At 37.4% G+C, this 16,557-nt stretch overlaps 1 protein-coding gene across 2 annotated transcripts in view; it reads left to right on the top strand.

Moving 5' to 3' along the window:
- ndnf (neuron derived neurotrophic factor) overlaps positions 1-14,190 on the top strand; it is a 42,402-nt gene extending 28,212 nt beyond the window's left edge. For both annotated transcript variants that reach the window (XM_008112065.3, XM_062983588.1), the window contains exons 2-4: positions 8,736-8,930; positions 10,882-11,006; positions 12,166-14,190. In XM_008112065.3, coding sequence (XP_008110272.1) covers positions 8,737-8,930; positions 10,882-11,006; positions 12,166-13,559 — 1,713 coding nt within the window. In that variant the 5' untranslated portion in view covers position 8,736 and the 3' untranslated portion in view covers positions 13,560-14,190. The remainder of the gene's footprint in view (positions 1-8,735; positions 8,931-10,881; positions 11,007-12,165) is intronic.
- The last annotated feature ends 2,367 nt before the right edge of the window (positions 14,191-16,557 follow it).

Here is a 16,557-nt window from a genome sequence, read left to right as displayed (position 1 = left end):
TTCAAAACAAAACAAAACTTACTTCTGCAGCTAAATTAGAGAACTGTTGTGTAGAAGCAGTCCTAGTAGGACTGAATATTAAGTGGCGGGCGAATAGCAGTTCTCCAGATTTTGTGTTATGGTCTCCATCACTCTTATCCCTGTTGTATAAGATTGTTAAACAAAGATTACTTTCAAATCTGAGGTTAGAGAAAATATAATTATGATTTGGATGTCTTAATGACATAACTGGATTCAATTACCATCAGCCAGTATGTTGATATTTGTGGATCTGATGCTGCAGAGTGTGATCCTAAAGACTTGGTCAGCTACTATCACCAGACATGATTATTTGACTGGCAATCCAGAAACTCCTTTCAGAACTGTTGGTGTGATGAATAAAATAAGGTCATAACCAAAATTCAGTCACTGTTGAGAAACATGATCAATTATGATAACCCAACCACAAATGCCAGTGAGACTGCAGTGGCATCAGTACCATGCATCTACTTAACTGGCCAGCTATTTCCTGCCCAAGTGCCAATTGCTAATAAAAGACCTGTGACTTGTTCCAGGATTGCTGGCCAAATTGCAGTCAAAAGCCACAGCCACATTATACTGTACTGTACTGACATCACTATCTGTTTTCTCTATTGCTCTTGTCTGAGCTCAGTGGCCGAGTAACATCTTCAGATTCCACAGCCATTTAAGTGGCTTTGAAAAGAAGAGCATATCCACTTAACATTCTCTGTACCATTTACTCCTGGTTTTAGATTTTTAAATTGTATTTCTATTAATATTTTAGTTTTGTCAAGGTGAGCTTGGGATTGCTGATAGAAGGCTCAGGAGTAGAACTGGCACCTAGCAATTAACAGCAACTACCTCAACTATGTTCTGAAGGAACATCTATAGAAGGAACAACTACTTAGCCTGATGACCAAACACAAGAGACTCTTGCTGAGGCAGGGTTAGCTGTTCTTTCTTTTGTGGAGTTAAGAAAATAAAGGTCTTAGCTGCGAAGATTGTTGAGGCTAGGTGAGAAGAGAGCCAGCAACAGGTAACACCTGTGAAAGTAGGATTTAAGAGACAGGAGTCTGTTTCCTGACTACTGACTGCCACGTCAGTGCTTGAGACAAGATCTTGGACTCCTGATCTCTTGTGTTCTCTACAACCTGGATTACCCTTGGATGTTGACTTTGGAATTATGGATTCAACCTTGCATCTTGGATATTACTAGTAATCAGCTCTTGATCCTCGATTGGACATTTGGATTTCCCTCTTGAGCGTTTGGCATCTTTGTGGACTATTCGGCTAGACCTGAGACTGTTTGTGGCCTCTTGACACATTTTTCCATTTAAAACAAAACAAAGCATAAACAAAACACAATGGAATTAAAGTTACACAGCCCAACCAAAAATGATTTTTTGTTTTGTTTTGTTGATGTCTTGGTTTTTAGGGCTGTTGCTTGGGTTATGTGGGGTGCTGGTTCAGAAAATTGCATTGGATAGACAGCATCAGCTCTAGTTTCTTCAATATAGTTATGATTTTCTATGGGTGAGCAGATGAAGACTGGTAGATAGCATATGTTCTGAGCTGATAGGGAAAATCTCGTGCCATTTTTGGAATCAGCAAGTCAGATATATCCAGAACAGGCCTAACATTTGAGGTACCAAAATGTATGTTGGCCGGTGTTATCTATAGGCCTCGGTTCAGGTAAAATAGAACAAAACCGGATAAATAAAAAATCCAGGCTTTTTCTCCTGCCCTTTTCTCCATTCATTTCACCATATTTGCTGGGACATGAGAGAAGCCTCCCAGCTAACACATCCGGGCGTCCTCTAGGCAACTTCTCTGTACACGGCCAATTCTCTCACACCAGAAGCGACTTGCAGTATGTTCTCAAGTCGCTTCTGACATGATAAAAAAATTCATATTTGCTTTAAGCCATTTCATCCATTGCCTTAATGAAAGGTTTATAGGAAACTACTTTTTAACGCACACTAGAATTGTTGGCCTTTTATGCAGTGGGCACATCTGGACTTTTGAAGAAGTGTTACAAAAATAACAGAAGAATTACCATGTGAGGAAGGAGATACTCTTGGATACTGGGTTGCTGTGAGTTTTTCGAACTGTATGGCCATGTTCCAGTAGCATTCTCTCCTGACGATTCATCTGCATTTGTGGCCAGCATTTTCAGACGTCAGTTGGAGCTATAAATGAAATTGCTCGTTTATATTTCTTGATGACTGGGGAAGTTGTAAGTTTCTCAATCATTGTCTCACTGTAAGTAAATGATAACTTAATGCCAAATAACAATAGAAGTAGTACAAACTGAACATCCTAAATAGCAAATTTGAAATGCTCCAAAGTCTAAAGCTAGTGGCATCTTTGCTTTCTGACGTCTCAGTGTAAAAAAACTTTGTTTGATGCTCAAATTATTTTAAAATATTTTATAAAATTAAGTTTAGGCTATGTGTATATGAAACAAATGACTTTTTTTGTTTGGATTTGGGTCTCATCTGCAAGATATCTCTCTATATGCAAATATTTCAAAATCTACCAAGCATTTTGGATAAGGAATACTCAACTTTGGTAAGCCCTGGACTTTGTAGAGCTTATTTGAAGTCTCCTACATTTTCTCTCATGCTATCACAATTTTTGATGTTTTATATATATATATTTTAATACTTGCAAAGCACAGGGAAATTATTTCTTTTAAACAATTAAACTTTTAAACATGTAAATTTGAATGATATAGCATCATTAGGTTGTTTTAGAATAAAATGAAGAAGAGAAGGATAGATAATTTAATATGGAACACCAATATATTTGTTTTCAGTTTTCTCAAAAACAGTTAAGGGCAATCACGTAGTTTATATTTTCACATTTTTTTTCTTTCTGACATTTGAGGCTATACATTTGCTTTAGAAATGAGATACTGGCTACTGGGATTTCAGGAAGAACACCATATCTGTCACACAAAAAATGTGCAATAATCATCCACAGGACAAATCTCAAATTTTTAAACACTTCCATGATAGAAAAATATTCCTAGGCATTCTTCTAGAAGGGAAAAAATCATTAGGCATGATTTTGTTTCAGAATACACATAATACTAAAGGTAAAGGTTTCCTTTTGACATTAAGTCTAGTCGAGTTCGATTCTCAGGGGTGGTGCTTATCTCCATTTCTAAGCCGAAGAGCAGGCACTGTCTGTAGACACCTCCTAGGTCATGTGGCCGGCATGACTGCATGGAATGCCGTTATCTTCTCGCCGGTGGGGTACCGATTGATCTACTCACATTTGCATGTTTTTGAACTGCTAGATTGGCAAAAGCTGGGGCTAAGGATGGGAGTTCACCCCACTCTGTCAACTTTTCAATCAATAAGTTCTGCAGCTCAGCAGTTTTACCTTCTGCATCGCCGCCACCCTAGAATATACATACCAGTATGAATAAAAAGAAAAGTCAGAAATTTCAGGGTAAATGCAATGATATATTGCATTTTAGGGTCAATTAATTAGTAAATATTTTTATTTCCAAGTATGCAACTTTGGGCAAATAATGCATGCTCGCACATAAACAGAATAGATGAAAATTGGGCTACTTCATATTACTTTTCTTAAAAAGGTAAATCTTTAATTTGAATGTATAGTATCAGACAGGAGAAAACGAAGGACCCAGCAAAAGAGCCTATGGTGCTTTCTTTTTTCTTGCTTATTCAGTGTCTTCTTATAAGTCATGCCTGGATAATCAGCCAGGGTGGAATGTTATATAAGGCTTGTGTTACTGTTAGGTGAAGGATTAATCCGATAAGTAGCCATAGTAAATTAAGACTAGATCCTATCTACTTACATTCTAGTTGTTAATATGAACCACACGTCTGTCTACAAGGTGGATCATGTGGTTAAAAAAAATGTAATATATGAAACTTAATCAGGATAATCCTACCATCAGGAATGATTTCTTTTAAAATAAAAATAAAAATCATTGGAAACCAGAACTCAAGCTCTTATACTGGTTCACTTAAGGGACGCTATGATCAGAAGAATATAGGGCAGCCAAGATTCTGCACTAATCGTTCTGATTAGCTCAAGAGACAAAATACTAACTGACAGTAGCAAAAAAAAATTAGAAACAAAGTATCTTGTTTTAGTCTGCAAATAAGATTTTTTTTAAAAAACGTTTTGATAAGTGGGATAGTGCCAGTTGTCAAGTACAGTAGAGTCTCACTTATTCAACATAAATGGGCTAGCAGAATGTTGGATAAGCAAATATGTTGGATAATAAGGAGAGATTAAGGAGAAGCCTATTAAACACCAAATTAGGCTATGATTTTACAAATTAAGCACCAAAAACATCATATTATACAACAAATTTGACAGAAAAAGTAGTTCAATGCGCAGTAATGTTATGTTGTAATTACTGCATTTATGAATTTAGCACCAAAATATCACGATGTATTGAAAACATTGACTACAAAAATGCATTGGATAATCCAGAACGTTGGATAAGCGAATGTTGGATAAGTGGGACTCTACTGTATTATTATTAGTATTGGTGTTTTAATCTTTGTTCTATGTATTTTAATATATTTAAATGATATTGTATTTTAACTATGTTGTACCCTGCCTCAAGCCATAAGGAAATTCAGGTAACATAATAATAATAATAATAATAATAATAATAATAATAATAATAATAATAATAATAATACACTTTATTTATCTTCCGCTCTATCTCCTCGAGGGGACTTAGGTTCATATATGGCAAACATTCAATGCTGCTATACAATTGACAAAGACAGACAGTACGTAAAAGAGGCAAGGCTTCCCTCTTTTTCCATCTCTGGCATCTGGAGGCTGTGCTTGACTTGGCCATGGGGAGGTGCTTTTGTTTCATCTTTCCACACTGAGGAGCCTGTCGTCCATGGAGGAAGTGGGATCCAAGATGGCTTCCAGTAATTTAATTCCAGTAATTTAAAAGAAGACTAACTTAAAATCTCAATTTTCCATAATTAAAAATAATTTAATAACAGTAATGTATTAAAACCATTGTAAAATACACATTTAAAACATGTTACTAATATAAGCTAAGAAATACAGCACACTCACACTAGTATTTGGCATCAGAAGTGGTTATTTGTAGCCCTGGAGACAGTCTGTTGTAGCCCACTCAGCAGATTTTGTCTACTACTGTTGTCATCATCATCACAGGCTATCACTCGTGGCTAAGTATTATTGTCTTCTGAGGGCAGAGCCTTGGTGGTGGGTCTGTAAATTGCTGTAGAGACCTATTATGGATCTGCATGGTTTTTTGCAGTGAGGATATACATTTCCAGATGGTTGTAAATAGATCAGTACCATAAATGTGAAAGCTGGCATAAACACAAAGAAACTATGTGAAGTCCTTCATCAAATTGAGCTTTAGTCTGCCATCAATGTTAGCTAAGCTACTTTAACATAAGATGCATCTGCACTCTAGAATTAAATGTAGTTTAACTCCTTATTAACTGTCATGGTTCAATACTATAGAATCACGAGAATTGTAAATTTACCAGCACTCTTTTCTGCCAAAGAGTGCTGGTCCCTCAGTAAACAACAGATTCAAGGATTCCATAGCATTGAGCCATGGCAGTTAAGTAGTGCATTAATTCTACACTGTATGGCTCTCAACACATTGAATTATAGGAAATAACAGGGATAATAATATTTTTTCTGGTCATTCTGCCAATTGGAGCTCAAGGCAGCAAATATGGTTCTCCTTCACCACCACAACAATGTGAGGTTAGCCTTTGAAAAAAATAGTTGTACAATGAGCTTCATGGAGGGACCTGGATCTCCTAAGACAATGGTTCTCAACCTTCCAAATGCCACCACCCCTTAATACAGTTCCTCATGTTGTGGTGACTCCCAACCATAAAATTATTTTCGTTGCTACTTCATAACCGTAATTTTGCTACTGTTAGGATTCGTAATGTAAATACCTGATATACAGGATATATTTTCATTCACTGGACCAAATTTGGCACACATACTCGATGTGCCCAAATTTGAATACTGATGGGGTTGGAGGGGATTGATTTTGTCATTTGGGAGTTGTAGTTGCTGGGATTTTATAGTTTACCTACAATTAAAGAGCATTCTGAACTCCACCAATGATGGAATTGAACCAAATTTGCAGGAGGAGGGCTTTTGGTGGGAGGATTCACAGTCTGTTTCCAAAAAGGAAGAGGACAGGTGGAGAGTCTTCAGCCTTCTCTGCCAAAAAGGTTCCTAAGAGCATCAGAAATAAGTGTTTTCTGATGGTTTTTGGCAACCCCTCTGAAACCCCCCTTGTGACCTCCCCAGGGGTCCCAACACCCAGGTCGAGAAATGCTGTCCTAAGAGCTAATACAATATTTTAACTTGTAAAATGCATTGGCTTATCTTAAAGCAGGATAAAAATTATGTGACTGGATAAGACATTATTGAGCCAGTGCAATGTAGTGTTTGAGTGTTAGATTGTGTCCCTGGAGATGAGGGTTTGAATCCCTTTTCAGCAATGGAAACCCAATGGATGATTTTGGGCTAGTTACACTCTTTCAGACTACTACACCACATAGGCTCTTCATGGAATGTCTATAATTTCAACATATATTCAGCTGCATAAAGGGTGGAAATCCAACGAAGGCTGCAAAAGCCCTTTTGAGATTTAAGACTTCAAATGTTATGAAGCGCATATATACTTAAAAGCTATTTCATTGATTTTGTACGGTATAATTTATTTATTTATTTATTTATTTTTCAAACTTATATGCCGCCACTCCCCTAGGGCTCGGGGCGGCTTACAAGAACCGGCTAAAATCAACAATTTAAAAACATCTTAAAACATCTTTAAAACATCTTTAAAAATATCTTAAAAACATCCTAAAATTTGACATGAAAGCGGATCCTAATGTTTTACTAAGTTATTTAATGTTTTGTCTACAACTACTTGACTTTCCCACTAATCAGCTAATTCATATTTCATGTTCAGTTTATTTAATTTTGCATGTAACAGAACATGTATTTTGGGAACCAGAACTGTCCCTGAGTCACCAACATCCAACTTACAAATGACTCATAGTTAAGAATGAGAGTGAGACAACAGGAAGTGAGAGAAGTCGACCCCTAGGAAGTGAAATCCACTCCTGGAAAGTTATCATGGGGAAAAGGTGTCTCCATTGAAGCTTTAGCACCAATTCTTGTATCCACAACAAGACAAAATTTTCAAAATCCAATTATCCCAGGGTCAGAAAGTGAGGTGAAATCTAGTGAACGGGCACAGATAGCAAAACAAACACCGCAGTGGTGTAAACTTTTCCCTATGCTATCGAAAGCTTTAAAAATGTATATTTTTGGCTGGTGTTCTTAAAATGGTGTACCTGTTCTGATTTACAAACAAATTCAGTTTAAGAACAAAGCTACTGAACCTATCTTGTTTGTAATTTGGGGGCTGCCTGTACTGTAGTTTTCTAAGGATTTGACATAAGAGAGAAATTTCTTCTACAAACAGTCTAAAACCCAGTAACTCTGTAATGCATCTTGTACATCCTTGACCCTGGAAAAGAAAAAAGAGGAAGCTTATTGTTTTTCCCTTGGAAATGTTTATATAGTTCAAACAAAATAAAAGGTTTTTCTGATCTAGATTATATTACATTGCTGCCCATAGCTCTGTGGTTGTTGTATTTTTACACTGATCATTTAGTAACTGAGGAAAGAAAAATATACATTTTGTGAAAGAATATGAGTGAAAGAATAAGAATTTGTAACAAGACCATAGAATAGAGTACCACAATGTTGTCAACTAATGTAACTACCTCTTATAGTATCAAAGAAAATAGAGTTCAAATACACTTGAATAAGTTTCCTTTTTGTCCTTTCCCATGTAGACGCTCTCAGTAGGTGGCAAGACAGTTGTCTTTTAATTTCCTATAATATTGTTGCATACGTCTGTGAATATGTCTGTACCACTTTTTTTTCCTGAACCATTTGAAGTTCTCCCATATTGCTGGAGAGGTGCCCATTAGAAAACTGCAGTGAAGAATTGTGTGTTTTCTGGGCTGTATGGCCATGTTCCAGAAGTATTCTCCTGGAACATGGCCATATAGCCTGGAAAACACACAACAACCCTATGATTCCAGCCATGAAAGCCTTTGACAACACATTTCAGATGATGTTGGTGACAGCACTGATTAAGTTGATTTAAGATACATTACAGCCAAATGCTCTGTACTTGGTAGGTGGTAATATATACAATAGTCATGATATAGGAGTTGGATCTTAATGAGCTGGTCATTGACCGTAATAAAGTGAACTTGAACTTGAGTTGGATCAAGAATAAGGATATAGTGTGAAAATTCACTGTCTTCCCTTTGCCTAGCAGATTCCCTTCTCTATGAACCTTCTCCCAAGAGTTAGGGAATTGTTTAGAATGGAGTGAGTGTGGCATTGCTGGTCGAAGAGAAAGGGAAAATAACTGAAAATCAAGAGGCACCTTCCCTGAGCCCTGCCCACATCAAATACACTTCCGTATAACTATCCAAGTTGATCCCTTGGTCCTTGGTAGAAACTTTCTGGGGCTGTCGGGGGGGGGGATGGTAAAAGCTGCTTTTTTATTTACATTTATTCTGACAGCATTTCTATGGATCCACCTTATAACTAATGCATTGTTTTACAGTACTAGTTGCTTCTGGCTCTCCTGTCATTTATGTTGCATACCTTTTATATTGTTCTAGGATGCTGTTGCTGCATTGCTCCATGTCCTACTTCCTTCTCCTGCTACCCTTAAGCTCCTGGACACAGAAATTACCAACCAGAGATGAGGAACTTTTTCAGATGCAGATCCAGGACAAAACTTTTTTCCATCATTCATCCGTACTCCCAGATGGAGCTGAAATCAGTAGCTATCTATTCAGAGAAACACCCAAAAGGTATGTAAAAAATATTCAAGGTAAAACACTAGGAAATTATACAGGTTTCGGCTCTCATGTACCTGGAACCCTCCCAGGTCAAAATTATGATGATCTGACTCCACTTTAACTGTCATGACTGCACTGAACGGCAGTATGGGTATGTCATTCCATGATGTCTTAGAGCTCTGTGACTTGCATTTATGCATCTTTCTTATCTCCAATAAGAAATATTCCCCTGAATGAGACCAATCTACTGATTGCTTCTGTTTCTTTGTGTCATGATTTTGTGGACATGTACTATTTTTATCTTTAGTTCCCATATTTTATGTTTGACAAAGTACAGTCATATCAAAATCAATAGATTTGTTAGGAGGCCTTTTGTCCTGGTTATATTTTTTGTACATAAAAACATCCTGAATGTGGTAAATGCTTAAAACCTTCTGATACTGTATAGAACAAGTTACAAATCATAGAAAGCCTATAGAGTGTAAATCATTGTAGGTCCTGTGGAGATTGAGCAGCAACATATGATGGGGAGTGCAGAGTCTGGGTTAACATTTCCCATCCTGAGGCAATAGTCTTCATTTATAGTGCAAGCTTTTACGTATCTGCTCAGAAGGCAGTTTAACTGAGTTTAGTGGGTTAATCCTAGATAAGTGTGTGTAAGATTGCACCCTTAAGTGCATCATCTTGGAAAAAAAGGCAGGATGTAAATTCAATCAATCAATTTGGGTTCAGGTATGGCTTCTACTCTAAAATTAACTTTCCTGTTTCCTATGTAAGTTTCCAAATGAAAGAGGCAAAACTCTATACTATTCTTTAAACTAGAAAACAACTTAAGCAGGGGAAAATGCCTCCTTACTTTAATTCACTGTCACTTCACTGAACCTCTGTCATATCAAAATATCAATGTATGCCCATTGAAAGATATAGGGCTCATGTAGATGGGCCATATACCTTGAAGTGGGCAGGATTCAACTCTGTCTTGTCTTCAACTAAGTGCTGAAGAAAATCTGCTTTTGCAGGGCTTTCATCCCTGAAACAGAAGAAAACCTACATCTGAGCTTGTATTTTTACAATGTTTACATGGAGTTTACTGACATCAATACGTATTTCTAAAAGCATTGTGTCATCTTACTTAGGTTGGTACAAAACTGAGTAATGATTAGAAATGAACTGGGCATATTCTTAGGTTTATCCAGTCAAAATAAACTGGGCATATTCTCTAAGGGTTATCCAACCAGCTTTCATTAATATGTGGTGTTTACATGATGTAAGGGGCTATTTCACACACACACACACCCCCATGGGAATAAAGTGTGGAATAGCCCCACACTTAGATGTGTGTGTGAACAGTGTGGCTGGTCCTGATTTGGAACCCTATCCTCTATTCATGCAGGGTGCCATCATCCCACATTCCTCGTACTCCATGCCATTGGGAAAACAAAATGATGCTTAGCTGTGTCATTTTTCATTGCTTCAGTGGTAGACACATAACTCCAGAAAGCTACTGGCCATCACTTGGTGCCTTTGCTGATGTAAGCGAAGGTACCCGTGTGGTTTGGAGAGGGGATGGAAGGGAAATTACTTTGGACCAGCCCTGGAATTTGTTGGCCATGGTGTTCCCATAGCAAGATTTCCAATATCACACTTTCAGGATGTGGAACAATGCCTTCAAACTACAGGAAAGAAGATTCCATCTGAACATTAGGAAGAACTTCCTAAATGTGAGAGCTGTTCAGCAGAAATGCAGTGGATGCAATAGTTTGGCTTTATTGATTCTCAATCATCCATCAGAAGTGACTAAAAGAAAACTAAAGTTAGGATGACCTACCGGTATCAGGGGTGATGCTGTGGAAAATTGTCCCCTTCCTCAGAACACTTTTGCACCCTGGTTAAAAAATTTAATTTAGTTTTCTTTGAAAAGTATGCCATGAAGAATCTAATACAAGCATTAATCTTTCCATAGGTATTTTTTTGTGGTTGAAGAAGATAACACACCTTTAGCAGTTACTGTAACTCCCTGTGATGCTCCTTTGGAGTGGAAGTTGACTTTACAAGAGCTTCCAGAAGAGTCCAGTGGAGAAGGCTCAGGTAAATAACAAGTGTTGTGACCAATATGAATCTGTACAGGAAACCATACCTTAAGGGGAGTTCCATCTGTAATGTCTGCTATTTAGAGGAAACAGCTATTTTTTGGCAGTAATAGGTTGTTGAGGTCTTAGTGCCTTAAAAAATATTTGTTTCTTTCTTCCTTTGAGGATTTATATGCAGGTTTTCAAAACAAGGTTTTTGTAACATGGTACAACTCTGAAGACATTTTAAAATAACCTAAGTACTTAATTTATTGCACTTAGAATGTTTCAGACCGACAAAAAATTTAAAAAACATTATTACACAAAGTACTATATTATATTATTTAAAAGATAAATGCGACAGAAGAATCTGAGACCTGCCTAAGAGAAGGGAGATAAACATGTCTCTTGGACTGTGTGAACATCTGATAACAAAGTTTAAAAAGTCACAGAACTTAAACAGGGTATGCAGTGTTAGTCAAAGAAAAGAGGAGCTGTCTGTAATAAAAATGGAGCCTGTTACATGTAGACATTGAAAGCAAATGATAAAACATGTTCTGAGTACTATTCTGGGGAAGAGTCGCAATGTTTTCCATTTTAAAAAATCAATGATATAATAACATGGTTCAGAAAACCTCCATCACGAACATCTGATGTCCCATAAACTCCAGGCACATTCATTTCCCCAGTTATCAATATAAAGGTTTTCTGGATAGTAGGAAATAAAAGTAGGAGCAGGGGATAGAGCAGTGGTTCCCAAACTTTTTTTGACCAGGGATCACTTTACCAGGGAACACTTTGACCAGGGAACACTTTGACCAGGGACCACTTTCCAACATTAGCACCAAACTGGTTTTTGGTCAACTTTAGATTCAGTTTGGTTATTTGGGGTGCTGATTCAAAAAATTGCATTGGATAGACCACATCATCTCTAGTTTCTGATACACAACATATGCCATCCAGTAGTCGCCAAATAAAATAAATAAATAAAGAGGAAGGAGGTTCACAGACCAGATTTTTGTTCCCACAAGTTGGGAACCACTGGGATAGAGGAAGGTAAGATAGATGAACAGAAGGAATATGCTCCTTCCATGCTTGTTAGGATGTATGTTATTAGAATTTATTTCTTCTGAGAACCTGCAAGCCTTTTTAACATAATCTTTTTTTGTATTCTCTAGGCGAGCCAGAGCCACTTGAACAACAAAAACAACAGATTGTCAATGAAGAAGGCACGGAGCTGTTCTCATACAGAGGAAATGATGTTGAGTATTTTGTGTCCTCTAGTTCACCTTCTGGCCTATATCAGTTAGAGTTCCTATCAACAGAGAAAGATACAAACTTTAAAGTTTATGCCACTACAACTCCAGAGTCAGATCAACCATATCCTGAATTACCTTATGATCCAAGAGTTGACGTTACTTCTCTTGGCCGTACCACTGTCACTTTGGCGTGGAAACCAAGCCCTACAGCTTCCCTGCTGAAACAGCCAATACAGTATTGTGTGGTCATTAATAAAGAGCACAATTTCAAAAGCCTCTGTGCAGTGGAAGCCAAACAGAGTACTGATGATACGTTTATGAAGGCCCCGAAACCTGGCCTGGACTTTAGCCCCTTTGATTTTGCCCATTTTGGATTTCCTTCCAATGGTAACTCTGGGAAAGAGCGCAGCTTCTTAAAATCATCACCAAAGTATGGGAGACAGATTTATTCAAAGCCACGAGTTGACATAGAAAAGAGATGCATTGGAAACAAGAATATCTTTACAGTGTCTGAACTGAAACCTGACACGCAGTACTATTTTGACATATTTGCTGTAAATACTAACTCAAATATGAGTACTGCATATGTTGGCACTTTTGCAAGAACCAAGGAGGAGGCCAAGCAGAAGACGGTTGATCTAAAAGATGGGAAAGTTACAGATGTTTTTGTCAAGAGAAAAGGCTCTAAATTTTTACGCTTTGCTCCTGTTTCATCACACCAGAAGGTTACATTTTTTGTTCATTCATGCCTTGATGCTGTACAGATCCAAGTCAGAAGAGATGGAAAACTTCTCTTGTCTCAAAACGTTGAAGGCATCCGTCAGTTTCAACTTAGGGGAAAGCCAAAAGCTAAATACCTAATTCGACTGAAAGGAAATAAAAAAGGAGCTTCCATGTTGAAGATTTTGGCTACCACAAGGCCAAATAAGCAGTCATTTCCATCTCTTCCTGAAGACACAAGAATTAAAGCCTTTGATAAACTTCGCACATGTTCATCAGTCACAGTGGCATGGCTGGGTACACAGGAGAGAAACAAATTTTGCATCTACAGAAAGGAAGTAGATGATGACTATAATGAGGAGCAGAAGAAAAGAGAACAAAATCAGTGCCTGGGGCCGGATGTGAGGAAGAAATCAGAAAAAGTCCTTTGTAAATATTTTCATAGCCAGAACCTACAAAAAGCAGTTACTACAGAGACAGTTAAAGGCCTACAGCCCGGCAAATCCTACCTTCTGGATGTGTATGTGATTGGACATGGCGGACACTCTGTCAAGTATCAAAGCAAATTAGTGAAAACGAGGAAATTCTGTTAGTACACTCCCATATAAAAATCCTGGACTGACATACAGCAAAGGAGTTGTGAACTGTATTGGTACTATGTAGAGAAGATATTAACAATAACAATTATATATTTATGTTTACAAAAGCAAGCGAAGGGACTGAAACTGTACTCTCAGTTGGTATCTGGCGGTTGGCATTGTCATGTGTCTGGTCATCCATGTTTGATGCTCACTAGATAACCCATGCAGAAGGGAATTTTGACTACCCTTTTTTTGCCCCCATGATGTTGCATGAAGTGCTTCTAAATTATTTTGTTACTTCAGAGGCTAAAATACGTCATTCAGTTACCTTGTTATCCTTTGTGCACAGACACACAAACCTCCCACACAACTTCTATCTCTACGTAGACTATAGAGTTATGTAAATTATTTTATAAAGTCTTGTTTTAAATGTCTATGTTTTCATTATTGTAAACTATAAGAAATCTTTCTCTATTAAACACAGTTCGAAACTAAGTATTAACTGGACTACCCCAAAGTCAATTTTATTGTAATGTAAATTACCATCTGTCTAATTTTTAAATGTTTAAAATCTTGTATGTATTTCATGTACAAAATTGTCAGATGTTATATTCCTGTACATAAATTAAAATATTAGATTATATGTTTCTTTCATATTAATATTTTCATTTATATAGTTGATTCTTGACATATTAGAGAGGTGGTTCTCAACCTTTTTTTTGATCAGGGACCATTTGACCAGAGACCACTCTCCAAAATTAGTACCAAAAGGGTTACGAATCAGTTTTTGGTCAACTTTAAATTCGGTTTGATTATTTGGGGTGCTGATTTAGGAAATTGCATTGGATAGACCACATCAGCTCTAGTTTCTGGTACAGAACATACACCATGCAGTAGTCGCCTATTCACTCATAGAAAACCATATGTAATAATCTAGAGCTGATGTGGTCTATCCAGTGCAATTTTCTGAATCAGCACCCCAAATAACCCCAGAAACAGGCCTAAAAATGAAGATACCAAGGCGCTTCCAGGTGCCACATGGAACGGCTCCACTCAAGGGGAGGGGGGAGGAGGAGGAGAAGCTACAGTCAGGAGGCTTATTGTTACGCCTTTCATGGGTAGTCAGCCTCTACACTCCCATCATCCCCATTGCCTCGGTACTATAAGAGGGTTTCGCGAGACAAGTCGTTCTCGTTGCAACGGTGTAGTAATGGTAAGGCTGCGGACCATATTTTAGTTCTTGGTGACCACTGATGGTCCATGGACCACAGGTTGGGAACCACTGCATTAGAAAATCCCAGTTAGCAAATGTTTTATATCTGAAGATCACTACAACTACCCACAGCTTTGGCTGTTAATAAAATTCAGAATCATTGAACAATTTGGATGCAGTGTGAAATAGTTTGAGGATCATCTAAAAAAGTGAATAACCTAGTAATACTTCTCCTTTAATGCATAATAACAGCATGGCTGTATATATTTGGCAGAATGCAGTGCATTATCAAGCTCACATACTTTCCATTGATTCCAATAGAGTTAGTATACTTGTAAATGCATTTGAATTCTGGCTCCTAAATTTAATTTTAAAGAACAGTTTTTAGAGGCAAAACAGGAAGGCAAGAATGCATCTTTTTTTTAAATTAAAAAAACATGTTAATTTGCTACAGAAATAAGTCTGATTAAAATTTCAGTCTTCTGGAATGAAATCTCATTTATTTTTTATGAAAACCAGTTCTAGCAGTTGTTTTCAATATAGGTGGTTTAGAGTTAATTAAGGGTGCAATCTTAAATTACACATAAAGACAAATACCAGTGATTGAGAGAAGCGGTACTTCTGTATATTTTGTTTAGTGTTTGGATATGCAGCATGCTTTGCCCTAATTCAGAGTTATGGAACACAAGTGATTTCTGCCTAACTGTAGTACATTTTTGTACTCCGATGTGGAATAATATCTTGCAATCAAATGTTTATTTGAAAAATTACCATACATCTTGGGGCTGCAGTCCTTAACGCTTCCATTTCAATGAGCTGTATATGTTTTCTAGAGACATTGTACTCACATTTCACAATACATCTGGGCCTGATGAACTAATGTTAAGCACTTCAGTGTTCCATGATTTCAGTGAGAGAATTAAACTAATCCTTATATAGTTCCCATTGATTTAAGTTTACTTTTAATAAAGTACACTCTTCATTATCAACATCTCATATGAATTGTAGCCTGGGCCCAACAAATCCTAGCATAAGTACAAGGCATTTACATTCATGCAAGCAAAGGAAGCTCTTGTGTAAAGAGCACTCACATAAGGAAGATGTGTGGAATTCCCTTTTGGCTATATCTCTTCTAAACCTCTTGGAAAGTAGAGGACCAAAGTCAGAAGCACAGCATTTAATTTTTTTTTTTTTTTGCGTGCATGCAGAACTATAGATTTGGTTCAAACAAAACTTTAAATTTAATGTTAGAGGGAGCCGAGATATGCCATGCAAATAAATTTACACAGAGATCTGTGAGTTAAACGGAATGTGGAAAGAACTTAGAACCCTTCCTCTGTAAATCACAACTTGTGTTTCTGACTAGAGTGGCTCTAAGGCAAACTTGTCACAAGGGTTTCTCTACAACAGTGGGTCCCCAGATGTTTTGGTCTTTAACTCCCAGAAATCCTAACAGCTGGTAAACTGGCTGGAATTACTGGGAGTTGTGGGCCAAAACACCTGGTGACCCACAGGTTGAGAACCACCGCTCTACAAGGTTTGTTCATAGAGAATTGGACTTGCCTTCGCCTGAGGCTGAGTATGTGATTTGTCCAAGATCATCCAGTATCGGGCTTCCATGGCCGAGTGTGGGTTTCAGATCAAATTTCCCAGGCCCCTTCTACACTGCCATATAAAATCCATATTATCTGCTTTGAAATGGGTTACATGGCAGTATAGACTCATATAATCCAGTTCATAGCAGATAATGTGAATTATCTGCTTTGATAATATAAATAGGATTATATAGCAGTGTAG

The sequence above is a fragment of the Anolis carolinensis genome, chromosome 5, assembly GCF_035594765.1.
Source record: "Anolis carolinensis isolate JA03-04 chromosome 5, rAnoCar3.1.pri, whole genome shotgun sequence".
NCBI classification, from domain to species: Eukaryota; Metazoa; Chordata; class Lepidosauria; order Squamata; family Dactyloidae; genus Anolis; species Anolis carolinensis.
Note: the sequence above shows the minus strand (reverse complement) of the source record. Positions and strands in the feature narration are given on the sequence as shown.